The sequence below is a fragment of the Salmo salar genome, chromosome 09 (assembly GCF_965601325.2).
Source record: "Salmo salar chromosome 09, fSalSal1, whole genome shotgun sequence".
Taxonomy (NCBI): domain Eukaryota; kingdom Metazoa; phylum Chordata; class Actinopteri; order Salmoniformes; family Salmonidae; genus Salmo; species Salmo salar.
In genome coordinates, this window is record NC_138299.1 from 78617501 (window position 1) to 78640000 (window position 22500).

Genomic DNA, 22500 nt, shown 5'->3' on the forward strand with positions numbered 1-22500 from the left:
GTAGTGCACAACTTCTGACAAGACTCCATAGGGATCTAATCAAAAGTAGTGCACTATGTAGGGAATAAGGTGCCATTTGGTATGCAATGGCAGAGAGAGACTGACTCCCCCCAGGTCCAGGCTGTCTGAAGGAATATACCGTCTGTTGATACTGGTCAACAGGACCCACACATGAACAAGCCTGTATTCACTGGTGATGCACGCGCACACACAACTACAGTAGAAGTGGGAAGTTTACATACACCTTAGCCAAATACATTTAAACTCAGTTTTTCACAATAACATTTAATACCAGTAAAAATTCCCTGTCTTAGGTCAGTTAGGATCACCACTTCATTTTAAGAATGTGAAATGTCAGAATAATAGTAGAGAGAGTGATTTATTTCAGATTTTATTTCTTTCATCACATTCCCAGTGGGTCAGAAGTTTACATACACTCAATTAGTATTTGGTAGCATTGCCTTTAAATTGTGTAACTTGGGTCAAACGTTTCAGGTAGCCTTCCACAAGCTTCCGACAATAAGTTGGGTGAATTTTGGCCCATTTCTCCTGACAGAGCTGGTGTAACAGTCAGGTTTGTAGGCCTCCTTGCTCGCACAGGCTTTTTCAGTTCTGCCCACAAATGTTCTATAGGAATGAGGTCAGGGCTTTGTGATGGCCACTCCAATACCTTGACTTTGTTGACATTAAGCCATTTTGCTACAACTTGGATGTAAAGTTGTCCATTTGGAAGACCCATTTGCGACCAAGCTTTAACTTCCTGACTGATGTTCTGAGATGTTGCTTCAAGATTTCCACCTTATTTTCTTCCCTCATGATGCCATCTATTTTGGGAAGTGCACCAGTCCCTCCTGCAGCAAAGCACCCCCACAACATGATGCTGCCACGCCCGTGCTTCACGGTTGGGGTGGTGTTCTTCGGGCTTGCAAGCCTCCCCCCCTTTCCTCCAAACATAACGATGGTAATTATGGCCAAACAGTTCTATTTTTGTTTCATCAGACCAGCGGACATTTCTCCAAAAGGTGTGCAGTTGCAAACTGCAGTCTGGCTTTTTTATGGAGGTTTTGGAGCAGTGGCTTCTTCCTTGCTGAGCGGCCTTTCAGGTTATGTTGATATAGGACTCGATTTACTGTGGATATAAATACTTTTGTACCCATTTCCTTCAGCATCTTCACAAGGTCCTTTGCTGTTGTTCTGGGACTGATTTGCACTTTTCGCACCAAAGTGCGTTCATCTCTAGGAGACAGAAGGCGTCTCCTTCCTGAGCGGTGTGACTGCTGCGTGGTCCCATGGTGTTTATACTTGCATACTATTGTTTGTACAGATGAACGTGGTACCTTCAGGCGTTTGGAAATTGCTCCCAAGGATGAACCAGACTTGTGGAGGTGTACAAATCTTGGCTGATTTCTTTAGATTTTCCCATGATGTCAAGCAAAGAGGCACTGAGTTTGAAGGTAGGCCTGGAAGTACATCCACAGGTACACCTCCAATTGACACAAATGATGTCAATTAGCCTATCAGAAGCTTCTAAAGCCATGACATCATTTTCTGGAATTTTCCAAGCTGTTTAAAGGCACAGTCAACGTAGTGTATGTACATTTCTAACCCACTGGAATTGTGATACAGTGAATTATAAGTGAAATAATCTGTCTGTAAACAATTGTTGGAATAATTACTTGTGTCATGCACAAAGTAGATGTCCTAACCGACTTGCCAAAACTGTAGTTTGTTAACAAGAAAATTGTGAAGTGGTTGAAAAACGAGTTTTAATGACTCCAACATAAATGTATGTAAACTTCTGACTTCAACTGTATATCTTACTAGAACTGTGAGGACTTTTTTGGACCAACAATTGATTCCCATTCAGAATCCTTTATTCCCTAACCCGAACCATAAAACTAACCCCTAAGCCTAAAATAGCCGTTTTACAAGTGAGGACTGGCAAAATATCCTCACTTCTCTGAATTTTAGTTGCTTTAATTCTTGCCAGGACTTTTGGTACTCACAAGTCTAGTAAACGTGTACACACACGTACACAGCAGTGGTGTTAATGTGAGTGAGGATGTGTGTGCGCGTACTGAACCCTTCACTATGTGTCAGATTACTACTGCTCTACATGATCCTGCTGACACAGAGAAATGTAGAGGGATGGAAGGATGATACATGCAGTAGGAAGATGAGAGAGGGAGAGAGAAGAGCGAGAAATTGTGCCCTGCGGACGTTATGTTGTTTTTATCATTCTACTTGTTTTATCTAAGCAATCCTGCTTATTTCCCCTCCCTCCCCTTCTCTCTATTCTCCTGCGTGGGTGGACAGCTGTGCCACAGCGGCCATGCTGAATTATATAGATCAGTCGGGGATTGTGTGTGTGTCTGAGAAATGAGTACAATTATCCCTCAAGACCTGCTGCAAAAGAACTGTGTGTTTGTATCACACACACAATGTGACTGAGAACACACACAGTTGGATGTAGGTGTGTGTGTGTGTGAGTTTAGAGCAGTCAGTGAGATGCAGTAGTGTATTCTGGAGTTGACCTGGTAGTAAGACTCTGGACACGGATGCAAAAACACACACACACACACACACACACACACACACACACACACACACACACAACCGAGCAGGTCTCCAGCACTAGCTGTGACAGGGACAGCACTGAGTCTGGGGAGGAAGAGGAGGAGAGAGGGATCAGACAGAGGAAGATGGAGAGATACATTAGCAGTTATGTAATTCAGTCCATTTCACTTGATCAGCACTCGGCTTCACAGAACTTCATCAATGCTGATGAAAACAGGCAGCCAGGGCTTTAATTTAGCATCCACCGCAGGGTGTTCAGAACAGAGAGATTTCACAGTCACACACACACACACACTAATTAGACATTATGCAAATGACCCTGATAGAGTGTGAGAGGTGCAGATCAGAGCCAGTCCCAGAAACCCAACACGAGAAGAAACTTCAAAGGCTGTCAATTCTGCGCCACTCCTCCGTGCCACTCCACTCACTCAGGAGAGAGAGAACAGAAAGAGGAAAGAAAGAAAGGGGTTGATGATTAGAACCACAGTGAGCTAGGGAGAGAGAGGTCTACAATTGTAAATAGAGGATTCAGAATAAAGACTAAACCAGTAATCCTGACACTAATCAGAGAATCAGGGGGAGGACACTGGTTTGGGGGTCGGAGAATCAGGGAGAGGACACTGGTTTGGGGGTCGGAGAATCAGGGAGAGGACACTGGTTTGGGGGTCGGAGAATCAGGGAGAGGACACTGGTTTGGGGGTCGGAGAATCAGGGGGAGGACACTGGTTTGGGGGTCGGAGAATCAGGGGGAGGACACTGGTTTGGGGGTCGGAGAATCAGGGGGAGGACACTGGTTTGGGGGTCGGAGAATCAGGGAGAGGACACTGGTTTGGGGGTCGGAGAATCAGGGGGAGGACACTGGTTTGGGGGTCGGAGAATCAGGGAGAGGACACTGGTTTGGGGGTCGGAGAATCAGGGGGAGGACACTGGTTTGGGGGTCGGAGAATCAGGGAGAGGACACTGGTTTGGGGGTCGGAGAATCAGGGAGAGGACACTGGTTTGGGGGTCGGAGAATCAGGGAGAGGACACTGGTTTGGGGGTCGGAGAATCAGGGGGAGGACACTGGTTTGGGGGTCGGAGAATCAGGGAGAGGACACTGGTTTGGGGGTCGGAGAATCAGGGAGAGGACACTGGTTTGGGGGTCGGAGAATCAGGGAGAGGACACTGGTTTGGGGGTCGGAGAATCAGGGGGAGGACACTGGTTTGGGGGTCGGAGAATCAGGGAGAGGACACTGGTTTGGGGGTCGGAGAATCAGGGAGAGGACACTGGTTTGGGGGTCGGAGAATCAGGGAGAGGACACTGGTTTGGGGGTCGGAGAATCAGGGGGAGGACACTGGTTTGGGGGTCGGAGAATCAGGGGGAGGACACTGGTTTGGGGGTCGGAGAATCAGGGGGAGGACACTGGTTTGGGGGTCGGAGAATCAGGGAGAGGACACTGGTTTGGGGGTCGGAGAATCAGGGAGAGGACACTGGTTTGGGGGTCGGAGAATCAGGGAGAGGACACTGGTTTGGGGGTCGGAGAATCAGAGGGAGGACACTGGTTTGGGGGTCGGAGAATCAGGGAGAGGACACTGGTTTGGGGGTCGGAGAATCAGGGGGAGGACACTGGTTTGGGGGTCGGAGAATCAGGGGGAGGACACTGGTTTGGGGGTCGGAGAATCAGGGAGAGGACACTGGTTTGGGGGTCGGAGAATCAGGGAGAGGACACTGGTTTGGGGGTCGGAGAATCAGGGAGAGGACACTGGTTTGGGGGTCGGAGAATCAGGGAGAGGACACTGGTTTGGGGGTTAGTCAATTTCAGGTATGAACGAAATAAAGGATGATGTTGGTTAGAAGAGCAGATCAATTCTGACTGATCAGGACAAAGCCCATCTGTGCTGATAGTAACCTAAACTGCTAGAGTAACTGGCTCCTGGTGCTAGAGTAACTGGCTCCTGGTGCTAGAGTAACTGGTTCCTGGTGCTAGAGTAACTGGCTCCTGGTGCTAGAGTAACTGGTTCCTGGTGCTAGAGTAACTGGCTCCTGGTGCTAGAGTAACTGGCTCCTGGTGCTAGAGTAACTGGCTCCTGGTGCTAGAGTAACTGGCTCCTGGTGCTAGAGTAACTGGCTCCTGGTGCTAGAGTAACTGGCTCCTGGTGCTAGAGTAACTGGCTCCTGGTGCTAGAGTAACTGGCTCCTGGTGCTAGAGTAACTGGCTCCTGGTGCTAGAGTAACTGGTTCCTGGTGCTAGAGTAACTGGCTCCTGGTGCTAGAGTAACTGGCTCCTGGTGCTAGAGTAACTGGCTCCTGGTGCTAGAGTAACTGGTTCTCCAGTCAGAGCTGAGAGGAGAGTTTAGCTCTGGGACTGAAGAGTTCTCTTCCAACCAGGAAATTAGATGTCTAGACAAGAACCCAGCACAATGCCTCAAAAACATGCTGCCTGTGTTCACTTTTGTTTATAACTGTGTGTGTGTGTGTGAGAGAGAGTGTGTTCCTGAGTGAGTGTGTGTGTGTGTGTGTGTGTGTGTGTGTGTGTGTGTGTGTGTGTGTGTGTGTGAGAGAGGGGAGATGGGGACACAGGGTGGTTTAAAGATCATCTGTGACACATTACACAATATGGGAGTCTTCATAATTACTGACAGATGAGGAAAGTCACATACTGTGCAAGTGAGTGTTTTCATGTTTGTGTCTGTGTAGAGGTCTATAGTCCTGTGTCTGTGTAGAGGTCTATAGTCCTGTGTCTGTGTAGAGGTCTATAGTCCTGTGTCTGTGTAGAGGTCTATAGTCCTGTGTCTGTGTAGAGGTCTATAGTCCTGTGTCTGTGTAGAGGTCTATAGTCCTGTGTCTGTGTGTGAGCAGCAGACAGTGTGTGTGGTTATAGAAGCTCCCAGCTGGAGCAGCAGACAGCGTGTGTGGTTATAGAAGCCCCCAGCTGGAGCAGCAGACAGCGTGTGTGGTTATAGAAGCTCCCAGCTGGAGCAGTAGACAGTGTGTGTGGTTATAGAAGCTCACATCGCCCTCCCCAGGCTAGACAGGCAATACACTTATTCCCATTCCATAACCAACCATTTGTGACAACTGCTCTCAAAGCAGAAAGGGCAGTGTGTGTGTGTGCCTGTGTGTGAGAGAGACTTGTCTAGATGGGGGTTTTGTTGGTCAGTAACTTTTGGAGTGTGCGTATGTGTGTATTGTTGAGGTGTACAGGGAGCCCCACGGTGAGGGAAGGTCCTTTATTAGGGTCACCCCCCCCCCCCCCCCCCCCCCGTTAAAGGGCTGGCCTGCTGAGGAGAGAGTGTCTCTATTGTGATTGGTGTTTGTTATTGGTCATCTTTTGTGAGTGGTGCTTTAGGGTGGGGTTATGACCTAGCAGATGGGTCTATAGTGATGTCCCCATTCCTTTAAACACCATCACATGACAGAGGGGAATAGCCAGTAGCTTGTCATTTCCATTGATTGGCCAGCCAGTAGTTCAAGATTGAAGTCAAAATTGGACATCTATCCATGTCCTGAGGACGTTGAGAAATGGCGTCAACTCCGGCCACTAGGGGCAACAGCGGACATTATTATCATCAGTAGGCTTGGGTTGTGCTAGGGCTTTGTGGACGGGGGTTGTCATCCCCTGACTCTGGGTCAGAAGGTTATGTGTTCAATCTCAGTCGTGGACATTGGTTTTTTATTTACCCCTATCCTAAACCTTAACCATTCAGAATGATTGCCTAACCTGAACCATTCAGAAGGAGTGCGTAACCTTATCTTAACCATTCAGAATCAGTGTCTAAACTTAACCATTCAGAATGAGTGCCTAACCTTAACCCTTATCTTAACCATTCAGAATGAGTGCTTAATCTTAACCCTTCAGAATGAGTGCTTAATCTTAACCCTTCAGAATGAGTGCTTAATCTTAACCCTTCAGAATGAGTGCCTAACCTTAACCCTTATCTTAACCATTCAGAATGAGTGCCTAACCTTAACCCTTATCTTAACCATTCAGAATGAGTGCTTAATCTTAACCATTCAGAATGAGTGCCTAACCTTAACCCTTATCTTAACCATTCAGAATGAGTGCTTAATCTTAACCATTCAGAATGAGTGCCTAACCTTAACCCTTATCTTAACCATTCAGAATGAGTGCCTAACCCTAACCCTTATCTTAACCATTCAGAATGAGTGCTTAATCTTAACCATTCAGAATGAGTGCCTAACCTTAACCCTTATCTTAACCATTCAGAATGAGTGCTTAATCTTAACCATTCAGAATGAGTGCTTAATCTTAACCCTTCAGAATGAGTGCTTAATCTTAGACTGTGTGACTGTATAAAGTGTGTTACTATGTGCTGAGGTGTGGGTGTATGTGAGTGTGTATATATTTGTATCAGTATTGGTATTTGAGCATATGTCTGTTGGTATGCAGTGTGTGTGTATGTTGGTATGCAGTGTGTGTGTATGTGTGTGTGTTGGTATGCAGTGTGTGTGTGTGTGTGTGTGTGTGTGTGTGTGTGTGGGCCTTGCTTAAAAAGAGCAGTGTAGACAGAGTGAGGGCAGCTGTCGCCCCTCTCCCCTAGAGACAACCAGGCAGACAGAGCTGCTGAGTCACAGGTCAGGGGTTAGAGGTCAGTCTCCCCAGTCTCTCTCCTCTCAGCCTCGTGGCTCTCGTTGGAAGCAGACAGCCATGACACCACTCAGCATGAGGCTGGAGCTCTCTGTGTGTGGAATCTAACAGTATGGAAGAACAGAGGGATGTGAGAGAGAGAAACTGCCGGCATAATAACAACACAGTAAAAGATAAGGTATGGGGGGCTGCTAGTCAGAATGTCAGCCATCTTAAATGGGTGTATTAGAACCAGGATGTGTCTCCCTCTCACACACACACTATCGTGTCCAAACTAATGAGAGCAGGGGAGAACCACGTGGCTGACTGGAAAATTAGACATAAACAAAGCTCTGATTGGCCTGAATAAACCACAGCTAACCAACACATTATACATGGAAAACACAGAGACAGAGAGAGAGAGAGACAGAGAGAGAGAGAGAGAGAGAGAGAGAGAGAGAGAGAGAGAGAGACAGAGAGAGAGAGAGACAGAGAGACAGAGAGAGAGAGAGAGAGAGAGAGAGAGAGAGAGAGAGAGAGAGAGAGAGAGAGAGAGAGAGAGAGAGAGAGAGAGAGAGAGAGAGAGAGAGAGAGAGAGAGAGAGAGAGAGAGAGAGACAGAGAGAGAGAGAGAGACAGAGAGAGAGAGAGACAGAGAGACAGAGAGAGAGAGAGAGAGAGAGAGAGAGAGAGAGAGAGAGATTAGGCCGGTATTCCAAGTCATCCCAAAGGTGTTCAATCAATGGGGTTGAGGTCAGGGCTCTGTGCAGGCCAGTCAAGTCCTCGACAAAGCATTTCTGTATGGACCTCACTTCTCCAAACTGTTGCCACAAAGTTGGGAGCACAGAATTGTCTAGAATGTCATTGTATGCTGTAGCATTAAGATACCCCTTCACTGTAACTAAGGGGCCTAGCCAGAACCATGAAAAACAGCCCCAAACCATTATTTCTCCTCCACCAAAATGTACAGTTGGCACTATGCATTCTGGCAGGCAGTGTTCTCCTGCCATCGGCCAAACCCAGATTTGTATGTCGGACTGCTAGATGGTGAAGCGTGACTCATCACTCAAGAGAACGCATTTCCACTGCTCCAGAGTCCAATGGCGGCGAGCTTTACACCACTCCAGCCGACGCTTAGAATTGCACATGGTGATCTTAGGCTTGTGTGCGGCTGCTCGGCCATGGACACCTATTTCATGAAGCTCCCGACGAACAGTTCTTGTGTTGACGTTGCTTCCAGAGGCAGTTTGGAACTCAGCAGTGAGTGTTGCAACCGAAGACAAAACATGTTCATACTTTTGGCCAAGAAGTGTATGTATTACAACCACAGTATTACATATACATACACACCAGAGTTAGAGGACCACAGAAGACCTCTCCACAGATCACTGAGCCCAACTCTACAACCGCCACACTCATAACACACAAAACATCACACATACCTGCCCGAAAGAGAGGGGGAGACAGAAGGGAGAGAGAGACAGAAGGAAGAGTGAGTGAGTGAGTGAGTGAGTGAGTGAGTGAGTGAGTGAGGAGAGAGAGAGAGTGAGAGAGAGAGAGAGAGAGAGAGAGAGAGAGAGAGAGAGAGAGAGAGAGAGAGAGAGAGAGAGAGAGAGAGAGAGAGAGAGAGAGAAACAAAGAGAGACAGATAGAGGGAGAGAGAACACTGTCTCTCTTTGGCATATAGTTATTCTAAAATGTAACATCCACTCCAGTACACCAGTGAGGTTACACCCCCCCCCCCCCTCCCCCTTCTCTCCTTCCTGCTCTGTTACATGTTAATAAACATCCCTCCCCCTCCCTTCTCTCCTTCCTGCTCTCTGTTACATGTTAATAAACATCACTCCCCCTCCCTTCTCTCCTTCCTGCTCTGTTACATGTTAATAAACATCTCTCCCCCTCCCTTCTCTCCTTCCTGCTCTGTTACATGTTAATAAACATCCCTCCCCCTCCCTTCTCTCCTTCCTGCTCTGTTACATGTTAATAAACATCCCTCCCCCTCCCTTCTCTCCTTCCTGCTCTGTTACATGTTAATAAACATCACTCCCCCTCCCTTCTCTCCTTCCTGCTCTGTTACATGTTAATAAACATCACTCCCCCTCCCTTCTCTCCCTCCTGCTCTCTGTTACATGTTAATAAACATCACTTCCCCTCCCTTCTCTCCTTCCTGCTCTCTGTTACATGTTAATAAACATCACTCCCCCTCCCTTCTCTCCTTCCTGCTCTCTGTTACATGTTAATAAACATCACTTCCCCTCCCTTCTGTACTTCCTGCTCTCTGTTACATGTTAATAAACATCCCTCCCCCTCCCTTCTCTCCCTCCTGCTCTGTTACATGTTAATAAACATCACTCCCCCTCCCTTCTGTACTTCCTGCTCTCTGTTACATGTTAATAAACATCTCTCTCCCTCCTGCTCTCTGTTACATGTTAATAAACATTACTCCCCCTCCCTTCTCTGTTACATGTTAATAAACATCACCCCCCCTCCCTTCTCTCCTTCCTGCTCTGTTACATGTTAATAAACATCCCTCCCCCTCCCTTCTCTCCTTCCTGCTCTCTGTTACATGTTAATAAACATCTCTCTCCCTCCTGCTCTCTGTTACATGTTAATAAACATCACTCCCCCTCCCTTCTCTCCCTCCTGCTCTCTGTTACATGTTAATAAACATCACTCCCCCTCCCTTCTCTCCTTCCTGCTCTGTTACATGTTAATAAACATCACTCCCCCTCTCTTCTCTCCTTCCTGCTCTCTGTTACATGTTAATAAACATCACTCCCCCTCTTCTCTCCTTCCTGCTCTGTTACATGTTAATAAACATCACTCCCCCTCCCTTCTCTCCTTCCTGCTCTGTTACATGTTAATAAACATCACTCCCCCTCCCTTCTCTCCTTCCTGCTCTGTTACATGTTAATAAACATCACTCCCCCTCCCTTCTCTCCTTCCTGCTCTGTTACATGTTAATAAACATCACTCCCCCTCCCTTCTCTCCTTCCTGCTCTGTTACATGTTAATAAACATCCCTCCCCCTCCCTTCTCTCCCTCCTGCTCTGTTACATGTTAATAAACATCACTCCCCCTCCCTTCTGTACTTCCTGCTCTCTGTTACATGTTAATAAACATCTCTCTCCCTCCTGCTCTCTGTTACATGTTAATAAACATCACTCCCCCTCCCTTCTCTGTTACATGTTAATAAACATCACCCCCCCTCCCTTCTCTCCTTCCTGCTCTGTTACATGTTAATAAACATCCCTCCCCCTCCCTTCTCTCCTTCCTGCTCTCTGTTACATGTTAATAAACATCTCTCTCCCTCCTGCTCTCTGTTACATGTTAATAAACATCACTCCCCCTCCCTTCTCTCCCTCCTGCTCTCTGTTACATGTTAATAAACATCACTCCCCCTCCCTTCTCTCCTTCCTGCTCTGTTCCATGTTAATAAACATCACTTCCCCCTCCTGCTCTCTGTTACATGTTAATAAACATCACTCCCCCTCTCTTCTCTCCTTCCTGCTCTGTTACATGTTAATAAACATCTCTCCCCCTCCCTTCTCTCCTTCCTGCTCCGTTACATGTTAATAAACATCACTCCCCCTCTTCTCTCCTTCCTGCTCTGTTACATGTTAATAAACATCACTCCCCCTCCCTTCTCTCCTTCCTGCTCTGTTACATGTTAATAAACATCACTCCCCCTCTCTTCTCTCCTTCCTGCTCTCTGTTACATGTTAATAAACATCACTCCCCCTCTTCTCTCCTTCCTGCTCTGTTACATGTTAATAAACATCACTCCCCCTCCCTTCTCTCCTTCCTGCTCTGTTACATGTTAATAAACATCACTTCCCCTCCCTTCTCTCCTTCCTGCTCTGTTACATGTTAATAAACATCACTCCCCCTCCCTTCTCTCCTTCCTGCTCTGTTACATGTTAATAAACATCCCTCCCCCTCCCTTCTCTCCTTCCTGCTCTCTGTTACATGTTAATAAACATCACTTCCCCTCCCTTCTCTCCTTCCTGCTCTGTTACATGTTAATAAACATCACTCCCCCTCCCTTCTCTCCTTCCTGCTCTGTTACATGTTAATAAACATCCCTCCCCCTCCCTTCTCTCCTTCCTGCTCTCTGTTACATGTTAATAAACATCACTTCCCCTCCCTTATCTCCTTCCTGCTCTGTTACATGTTAATAAACATCACTCCCCCTCCCTTCTCTCCTTCCTGCTCTGTTACATGTTAATAAACATCACTCCCCCTCCCTTCTCTCCTTCCTGCTCTGTTACATGTTAATAAACATCCCTCCCCCTCCCTTCTCTCCCTCCTGCTCTGTTACATGTTAATAAACATCCCTCCCCCTCCCTTCTCTCCTTCCTGCTCTGTTACATGTTAATAAACATCACACTCCCTCCCTTCTCTCCTTCCTGCTCTGTTACATGTTAATAAACATCACTCCCCCTCCCTTCTCTCCTTCCTGCTCTGTTACATGTTAATAAACATCCCTCCCCCTCCCTTCTCTCCTTCCTGCTCTGTTACATGTTAATAAACATCACTCCCCCTCCCTTCTCTCCTTCCTGCTCTGTTACATGTTAATAAACATCACTTCCCCTCCCTTCTCTCCTTCCTGCTCTCTGTTACATGTTAATAAACATCACTCCCCCTCCCTTCTCTCCTTCCTGCTCTGTTACATGTTAATAAACATCCCTCCCCCTCCCTTCTCTCCTTCCTGCTCTGTTACATGTTAATAAACATCACTCCCCCTCCCTTCTCTCCTTCCTGCTCTGTTACATGTTAATAAACATCACTCCCCCTCCCTTCTCTCCTTCCTGCTCTGTTACATGTTAATAAACATCACTCCCCCTCCCTTCTCTCCTTCCTGCTCTGTTACATGTTAATAAACATCACTCCCCCTCCCTTCTCTCCCTCCTGCTCTGTTACATGTTAATAAACATCACTCCCCCTCCCTTCTCTCCTTCCTGCTCTCTGTTACATGTTAATAAACATCCCTCCCCCTCCCTTCTCTCCTTCCTGCTCTGTTACATGTTAATAAACATCACTTCCCCTCCCTTCTCTCCTTCCTGCTCTGTTACATGTTAATAAACATCACTCCCCCTCCCTTCTCTCCTTCCTGCTCTGTTACATGTTAATAAACATCACTCCCCCTCCCTTCTCTCCTTCCTGCTCTGTTACATGTTAATAAACATCCCTCCCCCTCCCTTCTCTCCTTCCTGCTCTCTGTTACATGTTAATAAACATCACACTCCCTCCCTTCTCTGTTACATGTTAATAAACATCCCTCCCCCTCCCTTCTCTCCTTCCTGCTCTGTTACATGTTAATAAACATCACTCCCCCTCCCTTCTCTCCTTCCTGCTCTGTTACATGTTAATAAACATCACTCCCCCTCCCTTCTCTCCTTCCTGCTCTGTTACATGTTAATAAACATCACTCCCCCTCCCTTCTCTCCTTCCTGCTCTGTTACATGTTAATAAACATCACTCCCCCTCCCTTCTCTCCTTCCTGCTCTGTTACATGTTAATAAACATCTCTAAGTAGCCTACTATCTCGTGCTGTACACATGTGGATGTGATTGTGAGGATTCTTAAAGCTAGAATCCCTAATTGAAACAGCAGTCACCCCAATATATAATATACCAATAGTGTTGGATCTGTGACATATTCACTAATGCAGTAGAGCTTTGCCCCAAAGCAATATCAGTTCCCATTGGCTGTAGTGACCAGTACATTGTGGCAACAACAAGGAAAGCCCAAGTACCAAAGGCAGGGGCCTAAAGTTATTTACAAGAGATCATACAAAATGTTTCCTCAACTCTTTTGTTGACAACGTAAAACATGTATGTTAGTCTGATGTGTATAAGGAGAATCCAGATGCAGCACTTGAAGTATTTGACCAGCATGCAGAGCCCCCTGGACGGATGATGAATTAAACAATTGTTAACCAGCATGCAGAGCCCCCTGGACGGATGATGAATTAAACAATTGACCAGCATGCAGAGCCCCCTGGACGGATGATGAATTAATCTGATGTGTCACCACAGTGACAGTGGGTTTGTGCCCATAGGCGACGTTGTTGCCGGTGATGTCTGGTGAGGACCTGCCTTACAACAGGCCTACAAGCCCTCAGTCCAGCCTCTCTCAGCCTATTGCGGACAGTCTGAGCACTGATGGAGGGATTGTGCGTTCCTGGTGTAACTCGGGCAGTTGTTGTTGCCATCCTGTACCTGTCCCACAGGTGTGATGTTCGGATGTACCGATCCTGTGCAGGTGTTGTTCACGTGGTCTGCCACTGCGAGGACGACCAACTGTCCATCCTGTCTCTCTGTAGCGCTGTCTTAGGCATCTCACAGTATGGACATTGCAATTTATTGCCTTGGCCACATCTGCAGTCCTCATGCCTCCTTGCAGCATGCCTAAGGCACGTTCACGCAGATGAGCAGGGACCCTAGGCATCTTTCTTTTGCTGTTTTTACAGAGTCAGTAGAAAGGCCTCTTTAGTGTCCTAAGTTTTCATAACTGTGACCTTAATTGCCTACCGTCTGTAAGCTGTTAGTGTCTTAACGACCGTTCCACAGGTGCATGTTCATAAATTGTTTATGGTTCATTGAACAAGCATGGGAAACAGTGTTTAAACCCTTTACAATGAAGACCTGTGATTGGGTTTTGACGAATTATCTTTGAAAGACAGGGTCCTGAAAAAGTGATGTTTATTTTTTTGCTGAGTTTATAACCAACAGCATTCTATTTGGTTGAAAACATTCTCTTAGACCTACACCTCAACTGGAGTTGTGTATAAAGGGTGTGACCGTTCAACAAGTTGAAGAAGCTGATCTCCTAGGAGTAACGTTGGATGGTCAGTAATCAAGGCCAAGTTATATTGATAAAGATGTTATGAAGATAGGGAGAGGTATGTATGTTATAAAAAGATTTCTGTGTTTTTGACACAAAGATCCAATGTACTAGCTGATCAGGTTCTGGTCTTGTCCCATCTTGATTACTGTCCGGTAATATGGTCAGGAGCAACAACAAAAAAACCTAGCAAAGCTGGAGTTGGCTCAAAACAAAGCAGCATTCCTTGCCCTTAACTGCTTAAATAGAACTAACATCAACAACATGCATGATAGTCTTTCATGGTTGAGGGTTGAGGAGGAATTGATGACTTCTCTTTTAGTCCTTTTAAGAAACACTTGTGTTGAAAATGCTTAACCACTTGTATAATCAACTTGCATACACTTCACTGACCTACATACCCCACCAGACACACCGTACATACGCCACCAGACACACCGTACATACCTCACCAGACACACCGTACATACGCCACCAGACACACCGTACATACCCCACCAGACACACCGTACATACGCCACCAGACACACCGTACATACCCCACCAGACACACCGTACATACCCCACCAGACACACCGTAAATACCCCACCAGACACACCGTACATACCCCACCAGACACACCGTACATACGCCACCAGACACAACGTAAATACCCCACCAGACACACCGTAAATACCCCACCAGACACACCGTAAATACCCCACCAGACACACCGTACATACCCCACCAGACACACCGTACATACCCCACCAGACACACCGTACATACCCCACCAGACACACCGTAAATTCCCCACCAGACACACCGTAAATACCCCACCAGACACACCGTACATACGCCACCAGACACACCGTACATACCCCACCAGACACACCGTACATACCCCACCCAGACACACCGTACATACGCCACCAGACACACCGTACATACGCCACCAGACACACCGTACATACGCCACCAGACACACCGTAAATACCCCACCAGACACACCGTAAATACCCCACCAGACACACCGTACACACGCCACCAGACACACCGTACACACCCCACCAGACACACCGTACACACCCCACCAGAAACACCGTACACACCCCAACCAGACACACCGTACACACAGCACCAGACACACCGTACACACCCCACCAGACACACCGTACACACCCCACCAGACACACCGTACACACCCCACCAGACACACCGTACACACCCCACCAGACACACCGTACACACCCCACCAGACACACCGTACACACCCCACCAGACACACCGTACACACCCCACCAGACACACCGTACACACCCCACCAGACACACCGTACACACCCCACCAGACACACCGTACATACCCCACCAGACACACCGTACACACCCCACCAGACACACCGTACACACCCCACCAGACACACCGTACACACCCCACCAGACACACCGTACATACCCCACCAGACACACCGTACATACCCCACCAGACACACCGTAAATACCCCACCAGACACACCGTACATACCCCACCAGACACACCGTACATACCCCACCAGACACACCGTACATACCCCACCAGACACACCGTACATACCCCACCAGACACACCGTACATACCCCACCAGACACACCGTACATACCCCACCAGACACACCGTACACACCCCACCAGACACACCGTACACACCCCACCAGACACACCGTACACACCCCACCAGACACACCGTACATACCCCACCAGACACACCACTAGGGGTTTCTTCACTGTACCCCAAAAGAAAACTGAGCAACGCATTAAATCTGGTTATGTACAGAGCCATGTCATCATGGAATGCTCTGCCACCAGAGGTTACTCAGGCAACAAGCAAGTTTAGTTTTAAAAAAACAGATGAAAAAATATTGTATCACAGTCCTCTATCTAAAGATCTACTTTAACTGTATATAAGAATATGAATATAATAGTGTGTAAATAGTATTTTTGTTGTCTCCAGGTGTCTTTCCTATATATAACTTATTTTATTTATAGTTTTTATTTAAAATTGAATGTAATATCTTATGTTGTTCGTCTATAAGTGTTTTGGACGTTTTATGTGGACCCCATGAAGAGTAGTGGCTGCATGTGCAGCAGCTAATGATGATCCTAATGAACTAAAGCCACCTGTGTTTGGGTAAAAAGCTGAGGGATGGGCCTAGAGATATGTAACTACTCTCAAATTCATAGAGCTATGGATGCAAGGACTGACCATCCATGATATCAAAATGATAGTTGTAACCATGTTTTGACGTTATACAGTGTGTGTACATTTACATTGTTTACAAACATTGGAGTAAAACAAGCTCATATTTGGGGTTCTGACGGGGTACGACAGTTGAAATAAGGTCATATTTGGGTTCTGACGGGGTACGACAGTTGAAATAAGGTCATATTTGGGGTTCTGACGGGGTACGACAGTTGAAATAAGGTCATATTTGGGGTTCTGACGGGGTACGACAGTTGAAATAAGGTCATATTTGGGGTTCTGACGGGGTACGACAGTTGAAATAAGGTCATATTTGGGGTTCTGACGGGGTACGACAGTTGAAATAAGGTCATATTTGGGGTTCTGACGGGGTACGACAGTTGAAATAAGGTCATATTTGGGGTTCTGACGGGGTACGACAGTTGAAATAAGCTCATGGGGCATTTCTAAGTTATATTCTTGAAGAATCACTAGGTATACAGTGAGGGAAAAAAGTATTTGATCCCCTGCTGATTTTGTACGTTTGCCCACTGACAAAGAAATGATCAGTCTATCATTTTAATGGTAGGTTTATTTGAACAGTGAGAGACAGAATAACAACAAAAAAATCCAGAAAAAACACATCTCAAAAACGTTATAAAATGATTTGCATTTTAATGAGGGAAATAAGTATTTAACCCCTCTGCAAAACATGACTTAGTACTTGGTGGCAAAACCCTTGTTGGCAATCACAGAGGTCAGAAGTTTCTTGTAGTTGGCCACCAGGTTTGCACACATCCCTGGAGGGATTTTGTCCCACTCCTCTTTGCAGATCTTCTCCAAGTCATTAAGGTTTCGAGGCTGACGTTTGGCAACTCAAACCTTCAGCTCCCTCCACAGATTTTCTATGGGATTAAGGTCTGGAGACTGGCTAGGCCACTCCAGGACCTTAATGTGGTTCTTCTTGAGCCACTCCTTTGTTGCCTTGACCGTGTGTTTTGGGTCATTGTCGTGCTGGAATACCGATCCACGACCCATTTTCAATGCCCTGGCTGAGGGAAGGAGGTTCTCACCCAAGATTTGACGGTACCCGATGCGGTGAAGTTGTCCTGTCCCCTTAGCAGAAAAACACCACCAAAGCATAATGTTTCCACCTCCATGTTTGACGGTGGGGATGGTGTTCTTGGGGTCATAGGCAGCATTCCTCCTCCTCCTCCAAACACGGTGAGTTGAGTTGATGCCAAAGAGCTCCATTTTGGTCTCATCTGACCACAACACTTTCACCCAGTTGTCCTCAGAAATTCAGTCCTTCACGACGTAGTATGTTACCAATTGTTTTCTTGGTGACTATGGTCCCCAGCTGCCTTGAGATCATTGACAAGATCCTCCCGTGTAGTTCTGGGCTGATTCCTCACCGTTCTCATGATCATTGCAACTCCACGAGGTGAGATCTTGCATGGAGCCCCAGGCCGAGGGAGATTGACAGTTCTTTTGTGTTTCTTCCATTTGCGAATTATCGCACCAACTGTTGTCACCTTCTCACCAAGCTGCTTGGTGATGGTCTTGTAGCTCATTCCAGCCTTGTGTAGGTCTACAATCTTGTCCCTGACATCCTTGGAGAGCTCTTTGGTCTTGGCCATGGTGGAGAGTTTGGAATCTGATTGATTGATTGCTTCTGTGGACAGGTGTCTTTATACAGGTAACAAACTGAGATTAGGAGCACTCCCTTTAAGAGTGTGCTCCTAATCTCAGCTCGTTACCTGTACAAAAGACACCTGGGAGACAGAAATCTTTCTGATTGAGAGGGGGTCAAATGCATTTTTCTGGATTTTTGTTGTTGTTATTCTGTCTCTCACTGTTCAAATAAACCTACCATTAAAGTTATAGACTGATCATTTCTTTGTCACTGGGCAAACGTACAAAATCAGCAGGGGATCAAATACGTTTTTTTCCCCTCATTGTACATAAATAATTTGTATGTAAAAACAAATGTAGCAACTAAGGATTCTAGCTTTAAATGTGTGTGTGTATCTAGCACTAGCAGCTGAAGTGAGTAACTCAATAGGCCAGTAGGCCAGTGAAACAGCAGAGAGAGAGTATCTAACCAGATTATGTGGGTGGTGTATCGTCTGGCCTGAGAGAGAGAGGCTGGAGAACAGATCTGAGTGGAAATCAATACAGATCATTTAGACACACTAAGTGTGAACAGCTAGTGCTAGCCCCATGCTAGTGGTTGTAGACAGGTCCGGGGTGAACACGGTTTAATGTTGAAGTCATTGTGAAGCCACCTTTTTATAGTGTATTTCTAACCCCTCCCTGTGCCTGCCACCCCCTCCCTCTCCCACTGCCCTGCCCTGGCTAGTTCCCTGGAGCAGAGCCCAAACTGGTGCCACGCCCCGGCCCTACAGCCACACAACAGATGGCAGACACACAGGAGAGCAAGCAGGGACTGAAGGCTTCATCTGAGGGAGAATCACTGTGTTTGTGCATGAGGGTGAGAAAGAGTATATCCGCCCAAGTGTGTGTAAGTGAGATACAGAGAGACACAGAGAGCAACAGTGTGTTCTTACCAGCTTGTCGTGGTCCTCTCTTCCTCCTGAAGGCAGCACCAGACTGCAGCGCCTCCATCAGGTCATCCATGATACCAGTCTCATCACCCTCTGTACACACATACATATACACAATCAATATTACATACACAACCTTATAACCAGAGACATCCTATTAAATTAGGATGGGCTATGTCATAAACCCTCAACGTCCCAGAATGGGGTGAACATGCAGCCATATTGGTCAGGGAGAAATCCAAACCAGTCTAATTGGAATGAATGGCAGTAGAGAATTAATCCTGATTTTACTTATGCGGGAAAATAAAAAAGCATGTGATGTGTCAGAAACTGTGTAATAGAATTATTGTCAACCTAAAATATTGTCATAATTATAAAAATAGTTTATACAGGTTTTTATTCTGTATAAATAGCCTAAAAACTATGTAAACAGACTATAGAAGTTTACATGTGAGTGCTATTATAAGATACAATATCAGTACTTGCTACATTTACAACTTATCTAAGTTCTATCATCAACAGACTTCAGCCAGTGTACGGCTGTGATTTAACTGCATTGTTTCAATCCAATGTTGCCATTAAAAAAAACACACCCCGGGGTGACCAACTCCCTGACCTTTATCCCATTAGACGACGGTTCCTCGCCATTCTAGTATTCTAACTCTATGGTTATAACAGAGTCAACACAAAACACACATCCATATTTAGTCTCTCTCTGTCATAATAGACAGAGGACAGATCAGTGGACAGATCAGTGGACACAGCACGCCCCCTGCGTTCTCTCTCACATACACACAGACTTAGCGACATCACCAGTCACATGGACACGGTGGCCCATTAGATACATTAACCTAGTTGGGTGCTGACCCAGTTTAGATACTGCCTAGGCTGCAGGCATCTAGTAGTACACACACCGTCTACACGTCTATTACACTGAGGCTCAATAAGCTGCGATATTCACCAGGGATGTGTGTCTAGGGAGGATTCAGTGGTACTCAGGCAGATGGTTCTCGTTATTACCACTGTGAACTGGCTGGGGATAAATGTTTAGGTCTTCCCCTCCCCCTCATCCTGTGGCCCCTCCCCCAAACACACTCGTTTTATCGCACTGTAAACCTAGTGGCAGATGGCCCCTGGTCTCGCTTGTCACGTCAGAGAAAGTGTCACACACACACAGAGAGAGAGAGTGCAGTCCCACAACACAGCTCACATACACACCCAAGTGGTCGCGGCACACAACTGCACAGACAGAAAACATGCTGTCATGTTTTATTTTTCCCCAAAGGAGAACACGTCTGGCACACACCCACTCCTCACGTCCACAAATCACATGCCTGTGTTAAACACAACGGAATCCAGGAAACACACACATTCTGGAGGAAACTGCCTCTGGGTGAGTGTTAAACTGGGACCTGTTTTATAAAGTTTATTGACCCGGCTGGTAAAAGGACAGCATCTAGACAGACAGTAGAGGGCTAATGGCGTTGGGAATGACTGTCTAATGAATAAGGCAGATTAAACGGGGAACACTACTGACCATGTCCATTGCATTTCTAAAAGGTTTCTACAACTGTTTTGCAATTCATCAATTTGAAGCGCTTGTTGATAGTTCATAAACTGACGTTTATTTAATTAATACAGCCATTAAAACAATCAACATGAGAGTGGGTATTGAGTGGTGGACTGTGGTCAAGGTCACTATGGAACATTCTACCCTGCTCAGACACAGAGGTGCAGGAGTTAAGGACATATGCTGTGTTAATAAGGTAACAGCATTAGAGACATAGCAGGAGATAAGCATGACAGAATAGACCCCCCTCCCCCAGCCTGGCATCATCATGTGCAGAACACACAGGTATTACCTATCCATACACAACGGCCCCTCCTTTAGCAACAAGAGCTGATCTACTTCATACCCTTACCCCTCTAGGAGGGCATCTCCATCCTCCCTCCGTCATCCTCTGCAGGTCCATGCCCCCCCCCCCCCCCCCCCCCCCCCTCTGAGGACCAAGACCGTCTAATCCTCCTGGGACATCTGCTGTTCTACAACCTCTCTCTTTCACCCCACCCTCTCTGTCTCCCTCTCTCTTTCACCCCACCCTCTCTGTCTCCCTCTCTCTTTCACCCCACCCTCTCTGTCTCCCTCTCTCTTTCACCCCACCCTCTCTGTGTCCCTCTCTCTTTCACCCCACCCTCTCTGTCTCCCTCTCTCTTTCACCCCACCCTCTCTGTGTCCCTCTCTCTCTCACCCCACCCTCTGTGTCCCTCTCACACAGCCTGTAATGTAGAACCACAGCACCCCTAGTGGTGGCTACACCCCCCCCCCCCTCCCCCTCCCTCCCCCCGTGTGTTCTCCCTCTCTCACACACACACACACACACACACACACACACACACACCACACACACACACACACACACACACACAACAAATATACCCCCTTTCATGCAGCACTGACACCTAGCTGCAGACCTGGGGAACTATGCAGACCTGGTGCTCGTGAGGAATATGAACAGGTCCTAGATCAGACCACAGTACAGAAGTGTGTGTAGGGTAGAGAGAGAAAATGTGAGAAGCTGATAGAGAAAGCACTATATAAAGACAGCCCTTATCTAATAATAACCAACCAGTCTACTGGCTCTAATCACAAACACAATAACCCTGAGCTCAAACCTGTATGGAAATGTACCCCCACACACACACCCCCCCACACAGTCGAGTTTCATGGTCAACTATCTAAGCCCTTTCATGGTCAACTATATAAGCCCTATCTAATGCATGAAAGACTCACAACACACTCAAAGCTGTGAATGGATGGATTGTGTGTGTGTGTGTGTGTGTGTGTGTTTGTGCATACCCAAACACAGAACTTTGAATGCATATTGTATTTCCTTCATAGTCCACAGTGGTTGACTGGAAATGTAACTACCTTTTTCCACACACTGCATGGACAAAGGGCTTAGATTGCAGGTAGATACAGTACATTATTGTCCATACGACCTTCTAAAACCCTTTGAAGCTGCAATATGTCACTTTTTGGGCGACCTGACCAAATTGACATAGAAATGTAAGTTATAGATCTGTCATTCTCATTGAAAGCAAGTCTAAGATATGTTCTATGTACGCTATTTCTATGCTTCCTGTGCTTAAGTTTGGTTTTTGCATCTTTTACTTTGTTTTGTACACCAGCTTTGAACGGCTGAAAATACAATATTTTTGGTTCCTGAAAATATATTTCACAGAGTTCAGATGGTAAAATGAATCCCTACACTATACATTTGCTAGTTTTGTCACAAACTGAAATTACGGGGAATTAGAATTTTAGCAACCAAGAAATGGCATAGAGATTTCAGCATAGAGATTTCTGCATAGTGCACCTTTAAAAAGAAAGACGGGAAAGGATTGAAAGAGAGGTGGAAGGAAAATAGAGGGAGGAAAGAGAACAGGCAGCTGGAAAACCTCATCAGGAGACAGGGACACAATGTGGGTGAAAGAGATGAAGCACACACTGACAGACAGACACACGACAGAGACAGGCACACACGACAGACAGACAGACAGACAGACAGACAGACAGACAGACACGACAGAGACAGGCACACACGACAGAGACACACGACAGAGACAGACACACGACAGACTGACAGACACACACGACAGAGACAGACACACGACAGACAGACAGACACACGACAGACAGACAGACACACGACAGACAGACAGACACACGACAGACAGAC

At 46.6% G+C, this 22500-nt stretch overlaps 1 protein-coding gene across 1 annotated transcript in view; it reads right to left on the reverse strand.

The window, feature by feature from the left end:
• Positions 1 to 22500, reverse strand: part of LOC145850441 (protein diaphanous homolog 1) — a 62526-nt gene that overhangs the window by 2840 nt on the left and 37186 nt on the right. Inside the window, exon 10 of the mRNA XM_082955511.1 lies at positions 18764 to 18853. Coding sequence (XP_082811637.1) covers positions 18764 to 18853 — 90 coding nt within the window. The remainder of the gene's footprint in view (positions 1 to 18763; positions 18854 to 22500) is intronic.